Below are 23,996 nucleotides of genomic sequence, written 5' to 3' on the forward strand. Positions count from 1 at the left end.
ACACTGGCAGCGTCTCCTAACCTTGTCAGCTGCTGTCAGTGTAGAACATTTTACCGGCTGTATTTATGCAGCTGCACTAGCAGAATTTCTCGAATGTGATGGAGCAGGTTATCTCAGTGTTACGGTTTCACATTAGACTTTTAGGGCATTGTGATGTTTTATTGTGTTGCATTTTACATAGATGACAGATGCTTTTCACTCACTCACTGTTCTGATTCTGCCCTGCATGCTGTGTTCTTTCTAAGAAGCTATTACTCCATTGTCCTTGATACTGAACGTGAGCTACAAACAATGGCTTTCCTATGACTTATTATACACTAAGTTAAAGTAAATGTCCCAAAGACCTGTAAATTCTGCTGTGATTCTTTTCTTCTTTTTCTTTGGTCACTTTATGGGTCAGCCAGAAACATGGATGTATAATAAAAATATATGCATTATGCATATTGGGGCAGCTGAGACTCAGGAGGAAGAGTAGGTCAGTAACCAGTTGGAACTGGTAACTTTTCTAGTCTGCATGTCAGCGTATCCTGCGACAAGATACTAACCTCTGAGCTTCCCCTGATGCGTCCATCTGAGTGTGGCACTTGGGTATAGAAAAAATGCCTATATGAAAGTGCGTGTGATTGGATGAATGATGCTTGTTGTAAAAAGTGCTCCGAGTGCTCGCTGAGAGTAGAAAGCCATTTACCATATCATGAATTTAAAAATGCATGCACATACATAAATATGGCAATTTAAAACTGTTATTTATAGAGGTGGGAATCACCATACATCCCACGATACGATATTATCACAATACTTAACGCACGATACGATATTATCGCAATTTTTTAAAATATTTTGCGATATTCAGATTCTGTACATAAAGGTAAACTTTATCAATATTCATTTTCTCTAATATCAAAGTCTCACACTCAGTCTTTCTCTCATTTCAGTTTGATTGTTGACAAACTGAACGGTTTGTATTACAGTCTAGTCCAACTTAACTGAATCAACCATCTGGTACAATTATAGCTATTCTGAACTATGCAGTTTATGAAAACTATGCAGCCCCTTCAGCAACTGAAGAATTTGAAAGTCAATTAAAACAAAATATAATTTTACATTAAATAAAAAAGTTTTAAACTTAATTAAAATAAAACATGTCTTAAATTAAAATAAGTAAACTGTCATGTTTATTGCTGCCAAAAACAAGTTAAACACATTTGGACAGTGAAGGAATGTCAGGATTCTTGCTCAGAAAAAGGATCAACATGCTCTGAAGTCAGAGCACAAAAACCTTTTTGTAACAAAATATCGATTTCTGCTGTCCCTGTATCCATACATTATTAGCAAACAAAATATCACCATACTACACAGTATCCATTTTTCGCCCACCCCTAGTTATTTAACAATGAGACAATGCTTCTTAATATATTTTTCCATTTGCATGAAGCATAGAACCAGATGAACGGCACACAGTCCTGTGGCATCGCCTTATAATGTAATGTCAAATCAGAAGCATACTGCAAACTAATCTTTGTTAAGGAGGACCATCCCACTGTGTTTTACAGGATGAAGTGATCGTGACAACAATATGACTGTGATACATGGAATAAAGCTTATTGGAGGAGCATGCAGATAAAAACGAATCAAGCTCAGATAAAACTGTAGAGTTTCCAGTCAGGTGACATTTCTCTTGGCCTCACTGTTATGAAGCTGATATTGACTTGAGAAATTGGATTCCTACCACATCCTTCAAGTCCCAGAACCAGGCAGGCAGTCTCTCTCTAGTTATATTGTGACAACACCTTCAAAAATCTCAATATTCAATAAATTTCACAATTTAAGACATAAGAAGTATAATAAGGCTGTAATATGTACATTATCTAAAGCTCATCTAAAGCCTGAGCTCTTGGGGTTGTGAAGTTTACTTGACATATTCAGTAATGTGCATACATTCTTATATTTGTACATTTATTTATTCTTATAATTCTCATATTCCTATCCTTATATTTTGCTTTGTTTCTTATGATTCTTGTATTTTGCACACGTCTGTTGCTTGTGAAGCTTGCACACAAGAAATTCACTCACATGTGCTGAACCAGTGTCCCAGTAATGTGACAATAAAAGGGATTTGATTTGATCAAAAACCTCAGACAATGTCACACAGATGTGTGTGCGTGCATGCGTGCGTGTATGTGTGTGTGGGCGAAAAAGTGCAACTGATACTTAAATATTGATACTGCAGAAAATGTGTTGTGCTTCATTTCTATTTGGATATGATCAACAACATCAGGGTTACTGGTTACTTTGTTACAAGCCTGTTCTGCACTCACTAGTTTAAGCTTTGACAGAGCTAAAATTCTCAGTTTATGCTGAAGTGTTTTTAAAGCTACGTCCACACGTACACGGGTATTTTTGAAAACGGAGATTTTCTGTTTTCGTTTTAAAAAATAATCCCGTCCACACGTAAAGGCAGAAATGAAGGAAAACGCTGCTAGGAACATGCCAAAGCAGCAGGTGGCGCTATATTCCTAACCGTGCAGAAATGTTGGCCAATCAGAAGTCTAGAAGCCTCGGTGGGAAAAAGTAAACAAAGCTGGGGAACAGAAGCAGAACCGAGTCGTATGTGTGGAGGGACAGTAACTGTGTGTGTATATGTAAGCATTTAAACACTGCAGAGACAATTAACAGTAACAGTATTGTAGAAATTCATTTCACCGAAACAATAACGTGGCGCACAGTGTGACGTCAAAAAATGCGCACACCTTTGACGCTGCGTTTTCTGTTTTTCTCGTCCACACGTAAATGCAAAAACTGAGTTTTTAAAAATCTCAGTTTTCAGTGACCGAAAACACCGTTTACATGTGGACGAAAGGTGCAAACGCATAGAAAAATCTGTGTTTTCAAAAATACCCGGGTACGTGTGGACTAGGGTTGCCAACCGTCCCTTAAAAAACGGAATCGTCCCATATTTAGAAACAAAAGTACACGTCCCGTATTGAGCTGAAAAGGGACGCACTTTGTCCCGTAATACAGTGAGAATCAAAAGTAGTCTATAAGTTTTAATGTAATTAACGCTTTGTTTGAAAACATAATTCTCAGCCCCGCTCCTGCTTTGTGACCAATGAGCTGACAGCACACTTATGACAATTCGAGTATGACAATTCAGATTACCGCTCATCTCATTGGTTGAGGAAAGGTCGCTTGCGGAGAAAATACCGGAAGACAACAGATGACCACAACAAAAAGCATGGCCAACAGGGAAACAAACGCCGACACTGCGGTGCAAGTCTCAGAAGACAGTACACCTGAAGCTGGGCAAACACTGTGCGATTTTCAAACTGCACGATTGGCTCGCATGGGTTATAAGTTCGTAGGTCACGATGCAGGTCTCACACTATACCGCCCGATGGTCTGATGCGACCTGAGTGCTCACACTGTGCGTCCATAAAATGAAGGTTATAACAGAAATTCTGTCGCTCGCTCTCCCTCTCTGTCTTTCACTCACACAGACACGCACACCACCATCAACTTTGCTAAATTGCTAATGAAAAACATGATCAGGCAGCTGTGATTGAGCAGCGATGTAAATCCAACTATTTTCACGGTTGTTGTGGTCGTGATAATTTGGTGATGCCACATCGAAAAGGCTCGGATGAGCTTTCCAAAGTTCTACAAGTTGTGCCTCCATCGCTTGTGTCCAGATCACACGCTGCACAGCCGTGCTGCTCCGTCTTTTTCACCGACGTTTACGTGTTTGCGCGTGCGCAGTGTGAGTGGCTGCGGTGACACCCTCACGAGCGATTGATGATCGGGAGCTGGTCGTGAGGTGTTAATCGCTTCTCGTCACCCCACGTATACTACACGATGCACGATGAAGGCCAAAATCATCGTGCCACCAAATTGGTCGCACGACTAAAAAATCGGCTCAAAATGGGCCAAAAATCGCACAGTGTGAGCCCAGCATTAGACCAGCAATGTTTGTTCCTCTCAGAGAAAGAAAAAAAGGCTGCAAAAGTACAGGGAAGAATGGGAAAAGGAAAACACCTGGCTGGAAAAGTGCACGATAACACCTATAAAGCGCACTGCACTGTGTGCCAGCACACTTTTTCCATAGGCATGCTTCTAATGGTGGGCACATGAAGAACATGAGGGGCGTGAAAGCTCGGGGAACCCTTAACCAATTTTTGTGCACCAGGCCACGGCAGAAGCAGATATATATCTGCTTCTGCCGTGGCCTGAAACACAAACACAAACACAAACAAACCAGTGTTTACATACCATATGGTATGTAAACACTGGTTTGTTTGTTTTTAAACCCTCTGGTTAAGGTTAAAATGGGCATGTGCAGTGAATATCAGCGCTATGTGGCCAGAAGTGTGATAATATAATTTATTTTGTGTAATAAACAACTGCAAGGATAGATGATTACAACAAATAGATGAGTAATACATAAAAGTAATACATAGATGAATAATGATGATTATGATGCGTAATCATGGGAACAAGTGGGTTTACAAACGGGAGCAAAAGCTGAAATAATGCCTCTACTGAAGCCAATTGCACTAAATGCACTAAATGTGCACTGTTACAAGAATATTTTTCTTTCTATTGTTTTCTATTAATTTATATAATTTTAAGTTAAGCAGGACAGAGTTCTTTTAAAGAAAGATTTACTTTTATTCTCAAAAGTTAAGCATGACAGGCTTCTGTTTAAGAAAGAGACCTGTTTTATTGTGTTAATGTTGTCATTTTGAGCTAAAAAATAAATGGCTAAATGATTTTTGTTTCCCATGTGTTGATATCACAAAGAATACGCATCTACTTAAATCAAATTCAAGTCAAGTGGTTAAAAAAAATAATTTCACACACAAAAAAAAGAGCTAAAAAATTCACCACACTGGGAAGGGTGAAGACAACTGGGTCGCCTGGCCCTGGCCACGAGGTGTCCCTTATTTATTTCTCAGGGAGTTGGCAACCCTAGTGTGGACGTAGCCTAAATCTCACTGCAGCCTGTGATGTCTGTGACCCGAAACATCCGACTCCAGGGTCGTTCTTTTGGCCCTGGAAGTGTTACCAGCTGTTTCAGCCAGTAACTGTTTCAGGTGCAAATAATTGAAAACAGCCAAAGGATAAAACCTCAGCCTATGAAAAGACTTTTTGGGGTATTTTTTTCTGGAAATCTTGCTGCCATAATTAAACATACTCACTGATTCCTTCATTGATGAAACCTTCATCAAGATGCAGTGATGTAAAACAATAGCCTGGTATATTATCTTGAGAAGTTCTTATGAGGTCAAGAAGGATATTGCTGAAGCGGTCATTTGCTGGATGTCTTTGTAACTTTGTTCCTGGGATTTTTCTACCCCTCAAGTAATTTTGCTCATTAGAGGATCACCAGAGGGATGGATATATTCCTCATGCTGTTGATGGTGTGACCTATAGAGATTTCTGTGCTGTTGTTCAGCCTGTTTAGCAAGTTTAATAAGAGCTAATATTTGAAATCCATTTGCAGTGAAATGCAAGAACCCCTTAATCAACAAAAGCAGCGGGTTTTAAAGATAGAAGGGACTTAGAGTGATCAATTTATTGACCGCGCTCCATCACCATCAATACCACCCCCTCCATCCTTAGCTCCCCTTCGTCTATAGGTGACCATTGATCAAGGCGAGATGAAGGGTGATTGGGTGGATTAGGGTGATTTCACAGATTGATGCATTGCCAGTTGAGCATTTAGCACTTAAAGGCACAGCGACAGAGGAAGAGGAGGCTGCGTAGGTCACTTTAGTTACCACACACCACCTCCACCATCATAGTAAAAGCTGTGCATTATCTTTTAAACTACAGCTTTGAACTTGGTGAGACAGTCCATGCAGAGCTGAACTGCTAACAGTGCTGATTAGTAAAAAGGCCCAATTAATATTATTATCAATCAAGTCTTATCTCTTTTCTGAACAAAAGTTTCTAGTTGTGAAATACATTTTAAATATTTCTCTCCTCCAAGGATGTTAGGTTGTGTCATTTAGGAAGCTGACAGTAGTTTAGCTTTTTAATTCTTGCTGCTGTTGCAACATAAAAGCTTCTCTTCTCTAGTAGTAAACTGTGTGCTGCTCTGCCATCATTTGACTTTAAATTACCAAGTACCAGTAGTCTCCAAAGAGCCCTTGAAGGCCGCTGACTGGTCTTTTTTCACTGTCAGGAAACTGTTTCAATCACAGGGGAGCTGTGGCAGTCCACAGAAGAAGACCCAGTAAGCAGTGTGGAAAAATACAACAAGCGAGCTTTACTTAAAGATTAACACGTAAAAAGAACATTTAAACAAAGCATAGAGTCAGGCAATATTGGATTGTGTGGGTCCCCTGCCAAAAACTAAATCCGGCAGTGGCAGTGCCCTTCCAATATTACATTTTCAAACGGCTCACCTATATTCAGAAAAGACAGAAACACCTAGAAAAAAATTGAGACAAACTCATCTCCTGCTCAGGGGTCCAACTCTGTCTTTACTCTGGTGATCGTGGCTCAAGAGTTGGGTGTTCGTCTTGTAATCAGAAGGTTGCCTGTTCGAGCCCCGGCTCGGACAGTCGTGGTCGTTGTGTCCTTGGGCAAGACACTTCACCTACCGCCTTTGGCCAGAGGGGCCGATGGCGCGATATGGCAGCCTCGCTTCTGTCAGTCTGCCCCAGGGCAGCTGTGGCTACAACTGTAGCTGCCTCCACCAGTGTGTGAATGTGAGAGTGAATGAATAGTGGAATTGTAAAGCACTTTGGGTGCCTTGAAAAGCGCTATATAAATGCAATCCATTATTATTATTATTATTATTACTCTCACTTGGAGCTGAAAAAACAGCCTTTATTTAGGAGCAGGCTTTGAACACAGCTTCTGGACGAACTCTCTTTTTGGTGGCATGTAAACTTTAATTTTAAAGTATTCAATGTAAATTTACAGTTTAAAGTCAAATACAATGGTTGGCATGTGACACATGATTTTACTTTTATTTGCTCAAAGAAATTCTATTTCAAAAAATCCTACCAGGTCTCTCTTTATCAGTTAGTGTGCTTTTTCCGCTTTTACATCATGAGTCCACAAAACATTTTGCACGCTTGAGTTGTCAGAGGCACAAACACAGACCTGTCCTAGATTCAGCGCTGAACGTAGCCTAATCCTGGTTTGAGAATCTGGAGCTGTGTTTGTGCTTCTTGCTTCTTGCTTGCAGTTGTGAAACAGCTGCAGCCTCATAAAATCCTCATGAATCCATGTGAGTACGGTGCAGCGCACATTTATTTTAGTTTTAAATGTAGGTAAAATATTGTGTATTTTAACACATGTTGTACATTAAAATAAAATTAGTAGCAATAATAATAATAGTAATAACTTTTTTTTATCATCATTTGTATTGAGGCAACCCCTCCCATGAGTGATATGGATAGAGATATCCGTCTAGATCAGGGGTCAGTAACCTGCGGCTCTTTAGTGCTTATACTGCAGCTCCGCGTGGTTTGGGTATTTAGCTGAAGAGTATTTTATTTATGTTAGTTCTTTTTTAACTTGTAGTTCTAAATTGGAAGATTATTGTGATTTTGAAATATAAAAATTATATTCTATTATTTTTTCATTAAGCGTCACACTCGTGGAAGCCGGTGTACGAAACGCCGTGCATTTATCGAGACTTTCAACATCAGGTAGGCCAGTTATGGACCTTTGGATCCACATTATGTCAGCAGCTGTTCTCCACCGTGAACTATGTTAAAACAAACACGCTCACGCCTCACAGACGACAGCTTACAGTCCTGTAAAGATGAAAGTGACTTCGTTCAGCCCCGACCTGCAGACGCTGTGCGCAGAGGTTCAGGAGCAGAAGTCTTATTGTAAACATATCACAGCAGACCCAACGATGTTTGCATGAACACGCTTTTCAGCATCTCTTTACTGACCACTTTTCACACACGGTTGCTGTACGCACACAGCCGGCTGTAGCTTTGCAGCTCACAGCCCGACACACACCAACACAACAGCACAGACGTTAAGGCGGCGAGGCGTGATTGCGGGTGCAGCTCAGGTGCGTCTGCCTCCCCTGCAGCGGCGCTGCAGACCACGCCCACCACACACATTAACCAGGTAAAATACATATTTATGCAGAATTTTGCAAATATTTATTTTTCATCTTTTAGCAGCATAGTGCTTTTTTCCAATTATTTTTTAAAAGTCAGGTCAAGGCTCCAAAAGCACAAAGACTATATGAGGGTGGCTCACAACAGTTTTTGTTTGCTGGATCATTTTAGTTCAGCTTTCTTTTTGTTATATTTCTTTAAGAGTTCAAAATGTGTTAATTACATAAATAAAATGTTATTTTCTCTGTAGCACTTCATGGATTTAAGCAGCACACCTTAGTTGTTCACAAAGCATGAAGGTAAAAAACAGTATATACAGTGTTATCTTCATTTTAGATGTCAAAAAGTATTTGCAGCTCCCAGAGTTTTCTTTTGAGTGGAAACCGAGTCCAAATGGCTCTTTGGGTGTTAAAGGTTGCTGACCCCTGGTCTAGTCACTAATAATCAGTGACTAAATATGGACTTTACATTATATTTTACACATCACCAATAAAAAGAGTAAAACAGTGGGAGTTTGCAAACAGGAAGTTTGTGCATGTTTTTTTTAAAACTGCATTTTATTGTGCAACAACTTTTGCATGAAAGGCATAAAAATGCATTTAGAAACCAGAAGGTTGAACTAAAACCTAACTGTGCAGACACAGAGAGCAAAATAAAACAGCAAATTCCAAACGTTTTTGGAGAACAGGGAGCACACAAGAGGACATTAAAGAATAACCTTAAACAGAACAAAGGAAGTGATACAAAGGACGGCACAGGAGACAAATGACTACGAAACATAACAAAACAACACAGGAAGCAAGAATCATTAAAACCTGGAACACCCAGAGATAATAAAAAAGTAATAGCAATGATAACAATTAACAGTGAAGGACCAGGAGCGAACACTGAGGAAGGAACGTTAAGTCTTTGTTAACTCGAGCAGCGGTCTCCAACCTTTTTTGTGCCACAGACCGGTTTATGTCCAACAATATTTTCACGGCCTTTAAGGTGTCACGGCTAAATACAACAAAACAAATTCAGTACCCGTACCAAAAAAAGAAGATTTATTCATAACACACGGGAAAAGACCCAGGGAAACCGAGTTAACGATTAAAAAAAATAACGTGAAAAACCATCAATTTCACACCCGAGCCTCAACTCTCCAAACAGTACCAAACGACTCATGGGTACCACTGAACTAGAGTACTTATGTCATATATATCTATAAAGGGTTCCTGCAAAATATATATATATGAGAGAGAGAGAGAGAGAGAGAGAGAGAGAGAGAGAGCGAGAGAAAACATATATCTATATATATCTATCTATATATATATATATATATATATATATATATATATATATATATATATATATATATATATATATATATATCTATCTATCTATATATATATATATATATATATATCTATATATATATATGTGAAACTGTGAAAGACGTGTTTGGTTTGTGTGCAGCTCAGTAAATGAAAGTCGTAAGATTCCTGTGTTCTTCTTCCTCTCTAGTTACAGTAACAGAATCTTCTTTCTTTCCAATAAAACCTGCTTGTGTTTCATGCTCCACAAAAACCTGCATACACAGCTTTTACAACCTCAACCCTGTCGTCACTGATCTATACAAAGTAATCCACCAAGGTCCCACTTGAATTTTTAGAATAAAAAAGAAGTAAAAGTCAAAAGCAGACATTCATTCATGGTTTCACCATAATTGGAAAACATTCCACACCGAATTGAAATTGTTTTGTTTGAAAGCTGTTTTTTAAACAATATTTAATACTTTGCAACTTGAGTTGGTTTGTGTGCAGCCTGACAGCTTGTTGGTGGGCACAGAACTATGAAACAGAACATAATGAACTGTCTTCACCAGTCACACTAGTGGAGCTGTTTTTACTTTGTGTTTGTGTCCTTAAGGCAAACGTGAACCTGCAGACACTGCTGTGCTTTATGTTTCCCCGTCTCTGCAGAGCCACTGAGCAACATACACTCAGAAAACTTTACAGGTGTGTAGTTCAGATCAAAATGAGGACTCTGTTCAAAAATGACCCAGGAATACTGAGTACTTATATAGCCAGAGATGATCTTGCTATGAAATTGCACCAGCCATGACACCCTTCACTATACTGATTGATGACAACATTATTACGTGAATTCCTGCTCCAGATGCGTGTCTCCATGAACATAACAACACCAGCTATGCTGTTGTGGCTGGTAAACATTTACTAATGACCTCTGACTACTCATGGATGTGAACTTCAGGATGCTGACAGGTATTAGAGTTATATGGCTGCTTCAGGCAGAGATCCCAGTTTGTGTTTCTGGAGTTGGGCTTCCAGTGTTTCTTCATTTTTTAAAAATTGGGTCATTTAAAAAAAAAAAACAATCATAAACATAACTCAAATGTTGTCCTCAGGATGGCTTGTAAATGCTTCAGGTGCAGCAGACAAAAAACTTGGTGAATAAGGATCAGCGTCTTCGAATTATGTGTTTTAAAGGTGCGCTGCAGATCTGATGGCAAAAGAACAAAGATGAATGACACATGAGTGCTTCTGCCATGTGTCTCTCAATATAATCCTTAGAAAACCTCTAAATATAGCTGTGATTTTCAGTGTATGCCTGTATGTTTCCCCAGTGCTGCATAATAAATCAGACCCACTTCCTCTATAAACTCATAATACCAGTGTCTGTAAGTCTCTGCAACTCTGTGTATCCTCACTATCTGACAGCGCGGCGCTTTAAAACGCTCACAATGAGACATTCATCAAGGCTGGAGAAATATTGTTACAAAACAATAAAACAGCGTTTTTATTGATTTTTCTGTCACTTTGAGTTTGTCGTTATGAGAAACAGTAACCACTGAAAACAAAGCCAACACCTGTCACTGACAGAAAAGGCAGTAATGTATTATGCAGAAGATTTAAGAACTAAAGTGCAGATGCTTCCAAAACCAATGTATTGAGTCGTTTTCTTTTTTTTCTCAGTTAATTTTAAAGTGCAACAGTTAGAAAAAAGCTACTTCAATTTGCTGCCATTAAACTAGTTTTCATGTCAGCTTTTGAAGCTGCAGCGCTCGATATGACGTTTTGAAAATCACGTTGAAACGTGCCACAGCTCTGTGCATTTAAGCCAGCGGTCCCCGACCACAGACCGGTGTAATGTCAGACAATATTTTCACGGACCGGCCTTTAAGGTGTCGCCGATAAATACAACAAAATAAAATAATACGACCTCGACCAAAACTGTGGTATTTTGTAAATATAATAATAAACACGAATTCACTGTGTAATTGTGTAACTTTATTAGCAGCGTCCTCCAAAAATGCACCAACAACATTGAGAGTAGGGCTGGGCGATATGGTCTAAAATTCATATCGTGATATAATTTGAAGCATGTGCGGTAACGATATATATCACGATATATCCTTTTCTTCTGTATAACATATTTTCCACACTATAAGGCGCACTAAAAATCCTTTAATTTTCTCAAAAATCGAGAGTTGTGCTTACTGACCTCGAACCGATTTGGGCGTGCAGAAATCTGTTAAAAAAATCTTTTTAGGGACAAATGCAATCGTATAGCAGGATGCTATACACGGGTCAAACTTCAGTCAGGAGAACAACTGAGATTATTCATCCACAATACGAGGTTAGTCATTAATATACTGCAACAACATGGGAACAGAGCAGCTGCAGAGAATTCAACATTAATGAATCAATGTTACGGAAGTGGAGGAAGCGCAGCTTTTGGCTTTCCCCATATTTCAAAAGTATGACTGTCGCCCGCCATAATTTGCAGATGATAATGGTTGTAGCCACTGCGATGCTTTCGACCAAAACAGGCGCAGCTTGATGACATCATCAACATGTGCTATCGCAATAGAGCAATATAGTCAAAATCTCTATCGTTGGCCAAATTTATATCGTTTCTATCGTATATCGTTTATATCGCCCACCCCTAATTGAGAATAACATCCTCCTCTCTGCCCCTTAATGCTCTCTGGTCGCTATGGTTACGCGTAAATATTTCTTTCAAAATAAGACGCACAAATACAACACGGGAAAAGACCCTGAAAACCAGTTAATGATAAAAACCCTGAAACCATAAATTTCACACCCGAGCCTCAACTCTCACGGCCCAGAACCAAACGACTCATGGTCCGGTACCGATGCATCATGGGAAGCCCCCAGCAGCCTAAGCTTATTGGAGCATAACTAAAGGAGGGTCCAGGATCACCTGATCAAAATCCCAAGTCCAAAACTGGAAGGTGGTTCCACAGAAGAGGCGTCTGAAGGTTCTACTTTTGAATAGCAGAGGAACCACAAGTATCCAGCAGCTTCTGAGTGAATTGTGGTATCATGGTGATATGTTACTATGAGACCTTTAAAATAAGATGAGGGCTGATTATTCAAGCCCTTGTATGTGAGATGAAGGATTTTAAATGGAATTGAATGTAACAGTGAAACCAAGTGGGGAGAAATATCTCTTTCTCTTGCATATCATGTTTTCTGTCTTATTACTTTAGACTCGTGATTTTTGGATTGGGGTACCAGGGGGCCTCAAATCATTTGTTCATCATTGTTAACCATCCCTTTCACATAATAATACTCGTATGCACAGTGCTTTGCTTTGGATGGTTCAGCCTGGGTATTTAAACTCATCTACCTTCATGTTCTCTACGCCTTGCACACTTTCTGCTCCTCACATTTTCAAAACAGGCTTGTTCCTTTTGTTGTTGTTGTTTTTCCATCACTGTGTGCCTTTAAACATCAAACCAATTCCAGCCTAAATGGAGGGAACATGATGCATATAAGACAATCCTACTGGCTATCCATCATCAAGGCGCATCACATACAAAGGGATGAAAAACACAATTATTAGACTCCTCTTTGACCTCATCTACCAACCTGTCCACCATCACTACAAACCACACGGGACTCAGAGTCACTCCCACCTTAAACCCATGTGTCACCCCACCACACTCATACATGTCCTGCACAAGCCTCACATACGTCTGCCGCTCCTGACTTCCTCGTGCAGTACCACAGTTTTTCTCTTAGCAGCCCATCACAGACGTCCTGTAGATGCACAAAGACATTGTCTTGAACACTACTTTTTCTCCTGACACACTTTGAGTACCAGTATCATGATGTGTGTGTGTGTGTGTGTGTGTGTGTGTGTGTGTGTGTGTGTGTGTGTATATGTGCGTATATCATATTAAAGTAACAAGAATCCGTCAATGGCTATTACAATGTTAATGTCATTACAATGTCATTAATGCACTAGTATTAGCTCATCTAGAGTACTGCTCAATCATTTGGTCAGCAGCTAATAAGACAGATCTGAACAGTTAGTCCAAAATAGGGCGGCCAGATTGGTGTTAAGGTCTTCATATTATACAAATATTGATAAAATGCACGATAAACTTTCTTGGCTTTCTGTACAAGCTAAATGATACTATGGCTTACTTGTATTTTTAAAGAAAGCAACACTGGTAAACACACCACACTTTTTTCATGCTCTGTTGCAGCATCCAGATGAAATACATAATCATGCTACACGATTCTCAACTAACCACAATTTAGTAACTCCTCGAGTTAAAAGTAACTTTTTGAAAAACTCTGTTATATTTAAAGCATCTTTTCAGTGGAATAAGTTCCTTTTGCAATTAGAGAATTGGCTTCTATTCATAATTTTAAAAATCACCTAAAAGCCTATTTAGGCAGTTTTTAATTTATTTGTAAATATTGTAAGAGGGTAATGTCACCTGTAATGGAAATTGTGTATTTTGTTTGAGTGTTTTTTTATAATTTTTAATATTTACATGCTTATATTTTCAGAATTGTAAAACCTCATTGTGGATGTAAGAGCCAAATTATGTGGATATTTTGCATCCAATTCATTGTGTAACATTTTATTCGGTGGTATTTGATGGTTTGGGCCCCAGGAAGACGAGCAACCACTGTTGTGGAAGCTAATGGGGTTCCTTACAAATCAACAAATAAACAAATAATGTTGTTACATAGCAACGAGTATCGATGCCTCGGCTAGCTTCTCAGTTTTCTGATGGTTCAGTGGAGTCCTAGTTGTACAAATATTAAGTCGTTTAAAAAGTCCAAAGAGGTTGTGTATTTACTGCAGATGAAATTCAGTTTATAATTTAGGGTTCTGTCTAATTCCTGGTCGACTATTTCACAGTTTCAATCTAGTACTTTAAGAGAAACAGAAATTATTAGACACTATTGTGTTATTCTATTAAATGAACACTATAGGCAGGACAGGGCTAATAACGTTTTCCATCTACCTCTAGCATTAGCATTATTGTTTTGTTATTAGCCACTAGCTGCTATCTTATTCATGGCATGGAGTCGATCCTGTTCTGCACACCCATTCATTTTGTTTTAAGACTCCTCGCTGTACCTTTGGCTGAAGACAAATCTATATAAATCTTGCTGGATGTGTGGAGAATGAATTCGGCGCTGATCAGACACCTACACACTTACATGACGGTGCTTTATGAGGGATAAGAATCTACTGAAAGTGTGTCAAACTATCCCATAGCTCTGTATATCCACACACCGCCTTACTGCAGACACACATCCTAATTCACATTACTGTAGTTCTTTGGTTCTGATGTTTTTAAATGTTCATAAAACTGATAAAATATGACAGAGCTCAGGTAAAACTATTGCTGACTGAATGTTGGAGGGTTTTGACTTATCTTACAGTTTAATCCTAAGGAATATCAGATGGAAGCTCGAATGTATCTGCTGAAATTGAATTAATTAGAGGAAGTGAGTTCTCTGCAGTTTTGGTGTCCTTAGGTGCGTTTGACTACAAGGTGATGATTAAGACGTTGTTGGATAAAACTAAAGTGTGAGAGACGAAGCAAACAAGAACATACATCTTCTGTTCTTGTTTTCCTAAAAGGAAATGAATGAAATCTTCTTCTTCATTTATTTAATAAATATTTGTTTTTTTATGTCTTTGTCTTAAAACAGGCATTCTGAGGTCCATCCTCCATCCTCCAATAGTGGGTCATTTTTTCCTGTTTGACAGCATTTCACCATCCATCACACCCAACCTTGTTCAAGGTAAGCAGCACCATAGGTACCACTTCATTATTCTGATATTTGTAATAATCCAATGAGGCAATACTTTAAAATTCAACCCTTCTTATGCTACTTTTTGTTTAGCTTCGGGTATATATTAAAATAAAAATACTTAAACTGCTTTCAGAGTTAGAGGTCATGCTCTGTATATTGATCGGTCTGGGTCATGTTTACCTTTGCCACATATAAGCATTAGCATTATGGGATAGGATAAAATACCAGTATGGAAATATATTGTATTGGTTTCTGTATCAATACTTTATTGATCGACTGCTTTAGGACTCCTTGTGCTTGCCCTAATGTAAAGTGAAAGGAAGCACACTATCTTGGTAAAGAAAAGGAGCATAAAATATTATCAAGATTATGAAGATTTTTCAGTACTTTTTATATTTGAGGACAAACATCCATCCCTTTTTCTGCCTCTTATCCGGGTTCGGGTCGCGGGAGTAGCAGCCTGAGCAGAGAACTCCTCACCGCATCGCTAAGAGAGGCCAGCCACCCTCTGCTCTGCTGCCTGGTCTTTACTCTGGATAATCACATTTTGTCGGGGGGTAAAATCCAATTTCAGTTACACCCTCAAGTCTTTTTGAGTATGATGCTACAAGCTTGACATCCCTTTTTTGGGCAGTTTCTCCTGTTCTCCTTTATGGATCCTCTTAAGCACTTTAATTTTGGATGGGGAGCACACAGCTATTTTTGTATCTCTTCAGAGATGTTCAATCAGGTTCAAGTCTGGGCTCTGGCTCGCCCACTCGAGGATATTCACAGAGTGGTCCTGAGGGCACTCCTTTGTTATCTCGGCTGTGTGCTTAGGGCAGAAATGGTTTCAGCATCGTTCCGCAGATCTGTGTCCTGAAACATTCCTGTACTGGAGGTCTACATAGAGTCTACATAGAGTCTACATAGAGTCTACATGGGTCTATATAGAAAGATGCCTTTCCGAATCATGTCCAACCAACTGGATTTGTCACAGGCGAAAAATCTGACAGGTGATCACTAGAGGTGGGAATCACCATACATCCCACGATACGATATTATCACGATACTTAACGCACGATACGATATTATTGCAATTTTTTAAAAATATTTTGCGATATTCAGATTCTGTACATAAAGGTAAACTTTATCAATATTCATTTTCTCTAATATCAAAGTCTCACACTCAGTCTTTCTCTCATTTCAGTTTGATTGTTGACAAACTGAACGGTTTGTATTACAGTCTAGTCCAACTTAACTGAATCAACCATCTGGTACAATTATAGCTATTCTGAACTATGCAGTTTATGAAAACTATGCAGCCCCTTCAGCAACTGAAGAATTTGAAAGTAAATTAAAACAAAATATAATTTTACATTAAATAAAAAAGTTTTAAACTTAATTAAAATAAAACATGTCTTAAATTAAAATAAGTAAACTGTCATGTTTATTGCTGCCAAAAACAAGTTAAACACATTTGGACAGTGAAGGAATGTCAGGATTCTTGCTCAGAAAAAGGATCAACATGCTCTGAAGTCAGAGCACAAAAACCTTTTTGGAACAAAATATCGATTTCTGCTGTCCCTGTATCCATACATTATTAGCAAACAAAATATCACCATACTACACAGTATCGATTTTTCCCCCCACCCCTAGTGATCAGTGGAGACAGGATGGACCTCTGTGTCATGGCAAAGGCTGGAAACACTTATGTACGTGTTATATTTTTGTTTTTGTTTTTAATACGTTTGCAACAATTTTAAGCAATTAAAAAAAAACTTATGGAGTTTTGTGTGAAATTAATTGATTCCATTTGGAATGAGGAGTAACAAAATGTAACCAGCGGGTTTATGTGTTTCTCTGTGATGTTACCAGCAGAGTGATGGAGGGATTATCAAAAATCAAAAATTCTAAAATTCACAGATCTGGTTCATTTTCTCACTGCACAAATTATATATAAAGCAATAAATAACCTGCTTCCTGACAATATTCTAAAAATGTTTTCTAAAAGGGAACGGGGATACAATATGAGGGGGGAATTAAATTTAAAACATCCTCGTATCCGTACAACATTAAAAAGTTTTTGCATATTTGTGTGTGGAGTGAAGCTGTGGAACAGACTAAGTAAAGATATAAAGCCGAGCATGGCGAAGTTTAAAAAGCGGTTTAAGGAGATGGTTTTTACAGGGTACAGGGAAGAGGCAGAGATTTGATAGGGTGTTCTTGTCTAATATTTTCATGTGTGTGCGGGTGCACCAGTATGTTGGTGTGGGTATATATATATATCTGTAGGTTGTGTATCCTTTGAGGTGTTAATGGGGTTATTGAAAATGTGTATATGTGCGTATGTGTATATACGTATGTATGGATAGATAGAAACATATATGTATATATATTTTAAAAAAATGAATAATAATAAAAAAAAAATACACATGACATATAATGTAACTGCAAGGAGGTATTTCTGTAGTCTATTGATTACTAGATAGTGGAAAAGGGGCGGGATTAAATAAGCTCATGCTTCTTCCTGCTCCTTTTTGAACATGAAAGTTATTTGTAGTTGTGGTTGCTCGTTTTCCTTTTGTTTTGTTTGTTTGTCTGTTTTTAATTCTATGTTGTTGTACTTTTTCAACATGTTCAAAATAAAGATTCAATCAATCAATTAAAAAGCACAGAAGGGAATAAACTGGGTGACAGACCCATGTAGCATGAGAGTCACTTCTACTGAGCAGGTGTCTGTGCTCTCCATGTTACAAAAGAAAACAGCACGAGGGAAGAAAACCGAGTTGCCTTGTCTTTTAATCACTGGTAGCTTTGTTGTTTCATCCATTTTTAAGTTTGTATGTTTTTCTTGTTATTCCACCAATTTGTCTCATCTCGGATGTGAGTGATGCAGCTGTGGGCGTTAAACTAATGTCATCACTGTCCGTTCATTATTCACTGTTTCGGTGTAGTCACAGCTGTCTGCGACGATGTCCACATAGCAGACACCTGTAAAAAACACAAACGTGCTCGTCTGACTTCTCAGCATCTTCTCATGGCACGGCTCATATCACACTAATGGGAACGCTCCAGCAGTTCTCCACAAACGAACATTCAATTGTCATTCTTTTACATGACAGGGTGGCTGGGAGAAATTGGTTTGCAACACCTCCGTCACTCATTTATCCATTCATCATCACCGTGATTTTCCCGGGCTGTCAGTGTGTGCGCCTCTGAAAAGGCCTGATGTCATGAGGAAAGGGTCTGCTGTTGGATTTTATGTCACTATCATCCCACAGCTGCCATCAACAATGCTCCCAGAAAACATTAATTGTGCAAAACACCCAGAGGATGTCGGCTCCTGGATGGAGACGTTCATCCTCTCAGGCTGCTGAGAATTTAGACTGACAGGAAAACTCGTGGTAATCATTGTGCTGGATATTCTCTTTTTTTTGGCATTGATTTGTACCATTGCACAACAAAGGTGAGAAATTACACTGAATTACTGTTAGTGTAATTTATGGGCACTGAAATCCTGCAATTTTTGCATTTTTAGGGAATAATTGACAGTTTCCTTCATGATTGTAGTGACAGACACACAACCCTACAATGAGTTGTTGAGTTTCCTCAATGGCGTTCTCAGCACTGCAAGCTTGCTCTACTATTTAATTTTGCACAGTACAGGAGATTTCTGCATTTCTGCTCTTTTCTTTTGATATGTATTCATCTGTCTTTGCTGTGCTGTACAGAAAATTACAGTGGATTGCCCCAAACACAACTTTAGCTACCTTGTGAAGTGGTTGTTATATCGTTCTCATCTTAAGAAATGTCAGTATTTACTCCTCGTTGTGCTTTTCTTGTTTCTTTTTGTTTTGAATCTGACTTCGAGTTCTGGCATGTGTCAGTTTTTCAGCACGTATCACAAATATTTATCGTAATTACACTTTACACTCGTTCGAACACACTTCTTAAGTAATCATATGTTGAACAGTTGCTGTCTGTTTTCATGCAAAGCATTTTTGTTTAGAGGGAAGAGTGAATGGTAGATGTTCACTTTCATACATAAATACATAAAGATTAAGTTGTTTGGGGTTTTTAGAGCAAATACGAAGCATGGTTGCTCATGCAAAATCAGCCACTGGAGTGTCTTTGAAGTTTTTCATGAATCTCTTTGTTAAAGTTGAGTTGAATGATACAAATCCAACTGCATCCTTATGTAGACTGTTTATGTAATCATATGTGAAAACGCTGAGCACACAGTAACACAGTAACCTTTCTTTATGTGTCTGTCTTCTCCTTCTCATGCTTACACTCAAAAGACACCAGTATATCTTACCTATTATATCCAATATTAGGGTTTGAGAAAGCATTTTTTTGATTGATTTATAGATGTTACTGTTGGGCTTTATGGGCTTCCTTACATTCCTGTTGCTCGTTGAATAGGAGGGTTATCTTTCCTGTACCCCAGAAAACCTGTTCTTATTCTGCTCAATATGCTACGTACCGTTCATTTGAACATGTTTCTCTGCCATTGCTATAACAAGCCAGCCCAGCTGAGACGAGCCGATTTTATCCCCAATTCAATCTCCAAAGACTCAGAACAAGCAGAGCAAAAATCATTATGAGGCTGGTTTTGTGTAACCCTGTACGTGGTGGAGGGAAACTCTCAGAACTACTCCATTATTCTCCTTAAATATTAAAATTCACTTTGTGTGTCACAAGCTATTGCTTCTGTAAGTTACACAGTTACAGTGACTGTAGATTATATACACTTGTCAGTTATGTTAAAAAATGTTAATCTTGGTGGTGTTCAATAACTGTTGGTCTCAAAACATCCTTTTAAATCCAGTGCAGAAGAGATAAAAAGCAGCACAGACGTGTTAAAAGTCATCAAAACATGAAGTATAAACGGTGAACTCGTGTTCCTCACTGTTTTCGTTTCCTTCCCCGAGGACAGAAGGAGGAACCGAGGGAGGAGGAGGACGATGGGTACCGATGGAGTTTCTCCCCAAGCTCTGCTGTGGCTCAGCCTGAGCGGTTTGAGCTCCCTGGTGTCACCACTAAACCCCGATGATCCCAATGTGTGCAGCCACTGGGAGAGGTACGTTCCCCCAGTTGAGTCTCTTCAATATACAAAATCATATTTAACAAAAGAAATACTGCAGTGAACTAATGGACTGCTGCCACAAATCAACGCTGAGGGTTTGCCAATAATCAAATGCAAAAGGGAAAAGGTTTACTCGTGGGGACATATCGAGGCTGTAAATTCAGAGAGATGGTAATGTGACTGCTTGAGTGGTCCCAGCACTCAGCAGTATGTTGGGTGAAAGCACAATGCCGTTTCTGATGAGAGCTACGGAAAGTGCAGGTGCTGTGATCGATAATGTCTCTGTGTAATCAGTAGGAATTGTGCAAATGGATATTACTGCTGATGATTATTACAGCTTTGACTTCTCGCTAAAGGTTAGACTCAGTTCAGTAACCTTTGTTCAACACAATGAAAACACAGTGAGCTCGCTGCCAGCCACGCAGGGTAAGGAAGATGAGTTGATAACAACCTGAGCGGTTGTGAACTTTAAGGAAAGTAAATGTTTTTCCCCAGATGACTCAATGGCTATTAAAAATTTTCATATTTAAAAATTTGATTTATTCTAACTGTTGTATTTATAATGAGATCATTGCTTTTGGATATTATTGACTAGTTGAGGAAAGAAAACGTTGGACTTACATTTATGTTATATTTGATGTTTGCAGTTAATACAAAAACGTATTTTAATATATTACATTTAATATTCGTGTATTCGATAATGACAGAAGTTTATCCAGAATTAGAAATTCATCCTGTCAAGCTGTTTTTTCCTGTTCCTCCAGTTATGCAGTGACGGTTCAGGAGTCTTACGCCCATCCGTTTGACCAGGTTTACTACACCCGATGCACCGACATCCTCAACTGGTTCAAATGCACGAGACACAGGTATGCACAAAGCAACTCTCTTTGTTTGCAGTATTTTACTGTTTTAATTCCTTTAACATTTAATATTTTAGGGATTTTAAAAGAAGCTTTTTAATCTGCTAATTTTGTTCTTACGGAGCCCTGCAGGGGACATGGGAGAAAAAAAAATTAAGACGGACTTTTGCGAGATCTCGAAAAAGTTTTGCGAGATCTCGCAAAACTACCTCGGGATCTCGCAAAAGTTTTGCGAGATCTCGCAAACGTTTTAGCCGCATTCTTCGGACGCTGGCTCGAAGCCGACCGGGCGGTCGAGGCATGATGTGCCGGGAAAGCGGTGTTCCTCCCGGCTGTAGTGGGTCTCGACCTCCCATTAGCTCGAAGCTAACGGGAGGTCCTCCCGTTAGCTTCGAGCTAATGGGAAGCATGCGGCTAAAACTTTTGCGAGATCTTGCAAAAGTTTTGCGAGATCCCGAGTTTGTTTTGCGAGATCTCGCAGGACTTTTGCGAGATCTCGCAAAAGTCCGTCTTAATTTTTTTTTCCCCCATGTCACCTGCGGGGCTACGTAACAACTAAATAACCTTCCTCATTGATAAATAAATATGATCAATGACTTAGATGTATAATATATAGATTTTTTTCCAGTGGACAAATGAACATATTTTGCTAACATGTCAGTTATGCTAAATGTTTCATTCAGTGTAGCTGTTTGTTTCAGTGACATTTAGATTATAATGCAAAGCAATGTTTAACAATCTTAAAAATAACTTTTAATCAGAGTCTTTTGATCAGGAATAACAATGCTGGACTAAACTAAACTAAACTCATCGTATTAGCTGTAGCTGATGTTAAGTCAAAGCTCAGGATTCTGATATCACTAACAAATTGAATTATGGGACAATTGTCTGAGTTGTAAACATGGACTATACGGAGACAGATGTTGCTTCTGGGTTTAAAACTTGGGTAGTAATTGTCTACCAGTTGCTACCATACTGGTAAGTAATAATAGTAACACATTCAACTGTTTTATTCACATTCAACAGGATTTATGCTACACACCTTAGATGTGACAGTTATCTTTGCTGTAGCAACATGACAGCACAGTCAGAATCAAAGAGACTTTATATGTTTCTAAAAAAAGGGTTTAAACTGACAGAGTGACACAATCAGCTACAGAGTAACATTTCAGTGAGATATCACCTCTGTCAGTGCGCCCCAGGGCAGCAGTGGCTACAACGTAGCTGCCATTGCCAGTGTGTGAATGTGTGTGTGAATGACTGAATGTAGTGTAAAGTGCTTTGGGGTCCTTAGTAAAGCGCTATACGAATGCAGGCCATCTACCATTTATCAACTTGTTTTTAAACAGTGCATCTTGGATCTGGAGAATTTTCACTTGTTTCATTGGCAGATTTTTCACTTATTTCAAGCAAAAATATCTGGTATTATGTGAAAAATCTGCCAAGTGTGGTCACCATAAACCGTGAGATCAGTATCTCCTATAAATAAAGTGAACGTAGTTTGGCTCGTTTAAATGACACTCCTCGTTTGCTTTAGATTCAACAGCCACTACAGCTGGAAACAACTTAAATAGAAAATATGATATTGTCATGAACTGGCTGTGTGGAGGCAGATGAGGACCCAAACGCAAAACTCACGGAGACAAAAAGCTGAACTCAAAATCACTGCTTTATTGCAGGCTTCACAAAGAAACAGAACTAAACTGGGAATGCTAACTGAGGACCGAGGGAACACAGAAAGGCACACAGGTTCAGGGAGGAGACGTTGACGACGCGACACTGAACTGAGGGAGACATGCACATAAATACACAGAGGGTTAACGAGGGAAGTGGGAGCACACGGGGAACACAGCTGACACAGATAATCGTAACGAGACACAGCAGGAGTGAACACAACATGAAGCAACACTAACGAGAGACTGTCAAAGTAAAACAGGAAGTACACAGAGGTTCAGACAGGAGGAGAGAGAGCACAGACATAACGGGCTGGGGAAAACATTGAATGAAACACAAGGAGGGGATAAGGCATAAGGAACAAAATACAAAAATACAAGAAAACTAAGAATGCTGGGCCAACATGGCCCAGGACCATGACAGATATTTATGGTATTTGAAATAAAATACAGCAATACTGCATTACTTAAACTTCTCATGTACATTTCTAACAGCTGCAATCACATTTTAAGTCATTTGTCAATACCTCATTACTTTATGGCTTTATATATAAAACACATTTTATATATAAGTAGATATCACATCTACTTATATATAATACTCAACTATAATAGTCTATAACAGGCTACTGAAGTATAATTTTAAATGTTTTTTCTGCTAACTATTGCTAAATAAAAGACCGTCACTGAAGTGCTGACATGTTTGCTTTCAGGACTCTTTAAACTGATCTTGATCTCAGTGAGACTTCAGTATAAAATAAAACTTTCAAAGCAAGATGTTTGTTTTTAACACAGCTGTGATCACATCTTCTGAGTTCCTTTTTCTGTACCTCAGAAAAAGTATGTAAAAGTATGCAGTGTTGGGAAGGTTACTTTTGAAATTTATTCCACTACAGATTACAGATTACATGCTCCAAATGTAGTTTGCAACGTATACCGTTAAGTTACTCAATGAGAGTAACGTATTCTGAATACTTTGGATTACTTAATATATTGTCATGTTTTTTACAACTGTACTATTGCTGTGATTTATTACTATTACTGAAGGGTACTCGCCACCGAGCTAACATTGTTAGCTGGCGTTAGCTGAGGTTAGCTCATACATGATTATTTGCAGCTAGCAGGTTGTTAATGCTAACCATCAAGTCTACGGTCTATGAACTAACCAGTGTTGGGCAAGTTACTTTGAACAAGTAATT

General features: G+C 38.8%; 1 protein-coding gene across 1 annotated transcript in view; it reads left to right on the top strand.

Annotated features, from left to right (window-relative positions):
* Positions 1-23,996, top strand: part of LOC102798111 (uncharacterized) — a 275,012-nt gene that overhangs the window by 45,359 nt on the left and 205,657 nt on the right. Inside the window, exons 2-4 of the mRNA XM_087842715.1 lie at positions 15,089-15,181; positions 20,115-20,258; positions 21,029-21,130. Coding sequence (XP_087698841.1) covers positions 20,143-20,258; positions 21,029-21,130 — 218 coding nt within the window. The 5' untranslated portion in view covers positions 15,089-15,181; positions 20,115-20,142. The remainder of the gene's footprint in view (positions 1-15,088; positions 15,182-20,114; positions 20,259-21,028; positions 21,131-23,996) is intronic.

The sequence above is a fragment of the Neolamprologus brichardi genome, chromosome 1, assembly GCF_056152115.1.
Source record: "Neolamprologus brichardi isolate AB-2024 chromosome 1, ASM5615211v1, whole genome shotgun sequence".
In the NCBI taxonomy this organism is placed as follows: domain Eukaryota; kingdom Metazoa; phylum Chordata; class Actinopteri; order Cichliformes; family Cichlidae; genus Neolamprologus; species Neolamprologus brichardi.